Genomic DNA, 6,366 nt, shown 5'->3' with positions numbered 1-6,366 from the left:
TACTTGGTGTATCTGAGCTGCATTCCCAGTAGCAATGCTACTACTTTCACCATAGACATTAGAGTTGTAGTTGCTGTACTCTGTGTTTCAACAAGCCTCCCAAATTTCAGTAGTCTTCTTTCATGTGTACTACACAGCTAATTGGTACTGAAGGGAGGACATTGCCTTTGTGTAGCAGCACAACTTCTGGGCTGAACACTGAAGAGTAAATAAAAAGATGTCATTGCTGTGGGTCATGCTGGCAACCCAAAGCAGTCAAAAACCCATGTCAGTGCAGAAACACATTATCTACCTGACCAAACAATTGTGTCAAATCTTCTTGGCGGCTGCAAAAGACAGAAATTTTTGTGCCTGTTGACAGCAGATTCCAACCTTGCAGTCTTGAACCCAGTAATTCTGCTTTTGACCTTGACAGACACAAGTGTCTGACCATGTCATTTAACTCAGATTGTGTTACCAGATGAGGCTCACTTGACATAAACGGTTCAAAATCTGCATCAGTATCGTTTTCCATTCCTGGCTCGTGCATCATGGCATAATCGCCTGCCCCTCTATATTCCATGTCTCTGGTGGCTTTGGTATTGGAAGACTAACGTCAGGTGGCACAGGTCTCATGGCTGAAGGGAGATTGGGGTATGGATTTCTTGTTTTTAGCAGAGAAACCAGACACTGGTCAGACAGAAGTAGCAGTCTGTCACATGATCCTTCTGCTCTTGCATTATTTTCTGAAGTTCACTGTTCCCAGCACTTCTGAGCCAAGCTCCAAGATTAACAGCGCATGTTGCACAACAAATGTGAGGATCCCTGGCTTTGTCTTGGTCGCCAATTTTACACCCAAAGTAGAGTTCTAGGCTTTCATAATAAGAGGAGTCATGCTGTCTTGAGATTTAAGCGTACGTTCACCACAAATATAATGAAGTACTGTGGATGTTGCAATATTGGCAAGACATTTTGCTATCACAAATACTCCAGGAAATACAATTACTTTATAAAAAGTACACACAATATGTTATGCACATCAATGTGATCACAAACTGATCACATTGTAAACAATGTGTAGAACGGTGTGTGAGTGATGCTTTTATAACCTTTGTAAAACCTGTCCTGCCATGCGGCATCCACTCTGCCTAAGCATGCCTGGGCAAGATAGAAAACTTTTCAGCTTACATTGTGGGCAATGTTTTAATTTACTTGAATTATGAAATGAAATGACAAATACAGGCGATTTCAAAAGAACGGTGCATGATAGGGCAAGTTCATGGTCATTTTCATGACTGGCAACCCAGAATCTATCAAATACACCCAAAAGTATTCAGGAAGCAAAATCTTTGTTGTCCAGTATAACCAACTCCTCCCCAAAACAGATGGAAAGTCCCAATTATAGAGAACAAACTGATGAATAATATTGAATCACATAAAAAGTTTATTGGAAATTTATGCAAGTTTATACATATTATTGCACTAAAGTAATTAATAAATACCAATCTTTATACTGCTGAATTGCTGAATTCACAAATGGAGTGAAATTTCAATGTTTTATAAAAAGCCGGGCATCTATGAAAATATTCTTGCTAAAGATCATAACTGTACAAAACATTATAATTTGTACAAAATACATCCTTTCATAAGTAAAAAGAGTTCAAATAAGCTTTAATGTATCCCTGATTTAATTGCAAGATATTTCTGAAATAACATGTGCCTAATCAGTAAATAAAATGCTTGCTAAACAAGCCAAATAAAAGTGCCACATTACACCCAAACAACAAAATGTTCTCATGAATGCAACATGTGGAGCTAAAGTAATAAAACAAAAAGGGGGAAAGAGCAGTGTAAATGCCAAACTACTTTCATTTATAACTTTAAATGCATCATTATGATCATTACAATTGGTATGTAACAATGCCATAATATCAATCATTGCTTTCACTGTTCAAAATAAAACCACTGTGTTTGGCTTCACCTGTAAACATATTGCTGTTCTCTTCTGAAGTTAGTGTTGGATGCTTTAGCTTATTTCATGAAACCCTTAACAATCCGTACTTAAAGCTATGCAGGCAGACCTTGGTGTCTTTTACAAAAGTTGTTGCTGCTGGAGCAAATCACTGCACTTTCACATCAAGGTACAAAACCTGGAAAGAGATAAACCAACATATACAAAAACAATTTATACAGTTTTGTTTAATTGGTCAAATTGTTGAAATTTAGACGCAATCACCTCCAAACTGATGTTTCTTCATAGCAAATATGGAAGTTTTAGGAGTTAAAATAAAATTTTAGTATTATTCACATACTTCCACTGTCAGACATTTGCTGGAAAATTCTTGCCATGATGTTGTGCATACCACTGCTGCCTTTGCTTCCGATTTTCAAGCTCTGTTAAAAGGGCTTGTCTATATGCCTCATAAGATTTCACAATCCTTTCCAATTCCTTCATGAACAGCAGTTTCAGCAATCCCTGGTAAGTGTCCAAGTCTGCTAACTGGAAGAGTTCCCACTTTAGAATGTGATCGTACCTACAAAGATAGGAAAGACCAATGGAATTACATTTGATAAAAACCCTTCTGCTTCCAAGGAATATCTACTCAGCTGGATCTTGTACTCTATTTGAATATATTGTATTGTAGATATGTGCAGCTTCTGGGTGGAGCGCAACTGCATTGATCAAACTATTATTTATTGTGCCTAGCATGTCTAGCGCAATGAACACAAGGGAGTGCATTATATCTCAAGGTTACCAATAGACATCACAGATGTTTGATAGGCACACAGACACACTGTCTTCCAGCTCCAGAACATTTTGTTTTTGAGAACAACTAAGCAGATGGAGAAGCTACTCAAATAAAACAAATTTCATTCAGATTAGCCACATATCTATTAAAATATTGAACAAGGGCTTCTGTAAAGCAAGATTTCTCTCCATTTAATTTAACCATTTCACTTTAAAAACACTATTCACTTATTACAGTATTGGGCACAGTTTTCAGTCCTTCCATTAAGCTAAAGCTTTTTACATGTACAGAAAACTTGGCTGTAATAAAGCTTTGCCTTAATGGAAGGAGGAAAATATCCTGTTTCACGCTGAAAGACTAATCACAAAACCAGCCAATCAGCCCATCCAGTCAATACTAATGATTAACCACTGACTGACATTAATCCCATCTTATTCTCAACTCCAATGTGGTCTTGGGAAAAATGAAAACTCTAGAGGCCAGAAATGAACCAGGATTAATGGAGCGGAGTTCAACTAATTGTTCCACTTTAAAATTGACTTATAAAAATACTCTGAAATTAAATTATGGAAACTCACTTGCTGATGTCTAAATCCTTTTCTACAATGCTCTGAATGTCCATTTTACAAATAAATCCCACAGTAGTCAATGAGACAATTTCTCCACCCAATGTCATAATGCCTAATTTGCCTTGTGCTCCATCCAGCTGTTGCTAGGAAATGCAGGCTGCTACTCAAATTTGATGAACATAGTTACTTCAACAGTACTTCATATGCAAATTTTACAACATCACATGCCCTAAACTTTCAATAACTTAGGGCAAAGACATGATTACTAAGGAGACCTTAGATGATTTTACACCAGCACCACTATTCAATGAACAGCACGGATGTGGAACTCTGCTTGAAATCTACATATGTGAAGATATGCCTGGATGAGTAGAAAAGGCTATGAGGGCCAAGAGCCGTTAAGTGGGACTACCCGAGATACCCCATTCTTTGCTGACGTTATGTACCTTTCTATGAATCATCTTCCCAGATAAGTGTGAGGTGGTTCATTTTGGTAGGTCAAATATGATGGCAGAATATAGTGTTAATGGTAAGACTCTTGGCAGCGTGGAGGATCAGAAGGATCTTGGGGTCCGAGACCATAGGACACTCAAAGCTGCTGCACAGGTTGACTCTGTGGTTAAGGCGGCATACGGTGCATTGGCTTTCATCAACTGTGGGATTGAGTTTAAGAGCCGAGGAATAATGTTGCAGCTATATAGGAGCCTCCTGGTCAGACCCCACTTGGAGTACTCTGCTCATTTCTGGCACCTCACTACAGGAAGGATGTGGAAACCATAGAAAGGATGCAGAGGAGATTTACAAGGATGTTGCCTGGATTGAGGAGCATGTCTTATGAGAATAGGTTGAGCGAACTTGGCCTTTTCTCCTTGGAGCGACGGAGGATGACAGGTGACGTGACAGAGGTGAACAAGATGAGAGGCATTGATTGTGTGGATAGTCAGAGGTTTTCTCCCAGGGCTGAAATGGCTAGCATGAGAGGGCGCAGTTTTAAGGTGCTTGGAAGTAGGTACAGAGGAGATGTCAGGGGTAAGTTGTTGTTGTTGTTTTTCTTTAAATAAACGCAGAATGGTGAGAGCGTGGGATGGGCTGCCGGTGACAATGGTGGAGGCAGAAACAATAAGGTTTTTTTTTTAAAAGAGACTCTTGGATAGGTACACGGAGCTTACAAAAATAGAGGGCTATGGGTAACCCTAGGTACTTTCTAAGGTAAAGACATGTTTAGCACAGCTTTATGGGCAGAAGGGCCTGTATTGTGCTGTAGGTTTTCTATGTTTCTATGTTTTACAAGACTGTTTAAGGGGATGATATGAACATTCAGTCACAATGCTGCAATTTACCCCTTAAAATATAAAATTAGGCCTCAAAATAAAAATCCCACAATTTTAAACCCTGAACGTCTGCACCTATCCTGTGTATAAAATGGCTACAGCATTTGGTGTTAATATCACAAAGCTCCAATGACCAGAATTGAATTGTGACCAGGTACTGTAGTGTTTGCGTTTTCCTTGTCTGTGTAGGCTTCCCTTGGTGCTTCAGCTTCTTTTTGCATCCCAAATTAGTGTTGATTGGCAGGTTAGTTGAACAATTTAAACTATGGCCCTGGTGTAGTGGGTAGTGGGGAAGCCAGGGACAGGGCTATGGTATAGATTTTGGGAACACAAGACGGCAGGTTACAGGGAAATGGGGGGGGGGGGAAGAGTGCTGGGAGAGATGGCATAATTTGATTGGCTGATTGGTCTCATTCTATGTCACAAGAAACTGAAATAATAATAGTATTATAATTCCATTAATCATCATGAACTTCTAACCTCTCATATGCCACCTGAAAAACTCAGCTGTTTTGGTCTCTGGCATATGACAAGAAGTGTCAGAAATGGACCAGGTACTTCCTACACCTCCCTCCCCTTTCTCGATCTCACAGCTATCTCTGGAGACAGCTTATCCACTGATGTCTATAATAGACATGCGGAGTCTGAACATTGATTTCTTGAACTTCTGGTAATGCCCCCCACCCCCATCTCCTTCACCATTTCCCATCACCTTTTCTCCCTCCCACCTTATCTCCTTACCCACCCATCACCCCTTTTCTTTCTTCCATGGCCTTGTCTCTTTCATCAACTTCTCAGCTCTTTAGTTCAGATTTCACCTACCACTTTGCGTTTCTCCATTCCCCTCCCCCCAACTTTTCAATCTACTCCTCAGCTTTATTCCGCACCCTCCCCCCAGTCCTGCCGAAGGGTCTTGGCCTGAAACGTCTTTTCCATAGATGCTGCCTGGCCTGCTGAGTTCTTCCAACATTGTGTTTATTCCAAATGAAAAACTTGCATATTATTCCAAGAGTTGTAAAAAAAAAGTTGTATTTTAATATTGCTACCCATGACCTCAGGAAATCTCAGTTTTATAGTCAATTACATACCTGCCCCAATTGTAGTGTAATAATTTATTTTTTTTTTAAAACAATCAATTGTGATTAGCAAACACAAGGAAATTTGCAGATGCTGGAAATTCAAGCAATACACACAAATGCTCAGCCCAAAACGTCGCTTGTACCTCTTCCTATAGATGCTGCCTGGCCTGCTGTGTTCCACCAGCATTTGTGGCAATTGCAATTAGATTAGTTTCAAGATGGCGACGCAGTGAAAAGTCTGCTTTACTGAGCTCAGCACCGCAACACTGATAATTTTGCATATAAACTTACCTGTTTCAACTTTTTTTAAATGCTCAAGTGTCGGATTTAATGGTATAAACATTGATGAGTATCTTTTTGAGCTGCTTCAACACCATGCCATCAAAAGGTACTAAGAAGGCGGCCAAGATGGGCTGCACAGAGCGCTCGCCCGGGGCTGAGGAGCTAGCTACTGTTTTTCGTCAAGTAATTCAGGAAGTTATGGAGAACATATCCAAAATGACAGATGAGAAGCTGGCTCCACTCTCTCTAATACTCAAAACCACACATTGGAGCTTAGAAATCTTGATACAAGAACAACCGAAGCTGAGGGCCAAGTCTCCGCGGTAGAAACTGTAACTAATCAGGCCCAAAGCTGCATCCAGGCGCTGGATAAGCA

The 6,366-nt window shown here is 40.0% G+C and overlaps 1 protein-coding gene across 1 annotated transcript in view; it reads right to left on the bottom strand.

Annotated features, from left to right (window-relative positions):
* Positions 1–1,442: 1,442 nt before the first annotated feature.
* sav1 (salvador family WW domain containing protein 1) overlaps positions 1,443–6,366 on the bottom strand; it is a 36,719-nt gene continuing 31,795 nt past the window's right edge. Inside the window, exon 5 of the mRNA XM_072269230.1 lies at positions 1,443–2,513. Coding sequence (XP_072125331.1) covers positions 2,300–2,513 — 214 coding nt within the window. The 3' untranslated portion in view covers positions 1,443–2,299. The remainder of the gene's footprint in view (positions 2,514–6,366) is intronic.

This window comes from Mobula birostris, chromosome 1 (assembly GCF_030028105.1).
Source record: "Mobula birostris isolate sMobBir1 chromosome 1, sMobBir1.hap1, whole genome shotgun sequence".
Taxonomy (NCBI): Eukaryota; Metazoa; Chordata; class Chondrichthyes; order Myliobatiformes; family Myliobatidae; genus Mobula; species Mobula birostris.
This window is presented reverse-complemented; position numbering and strand designations above follow the sequence as displayed.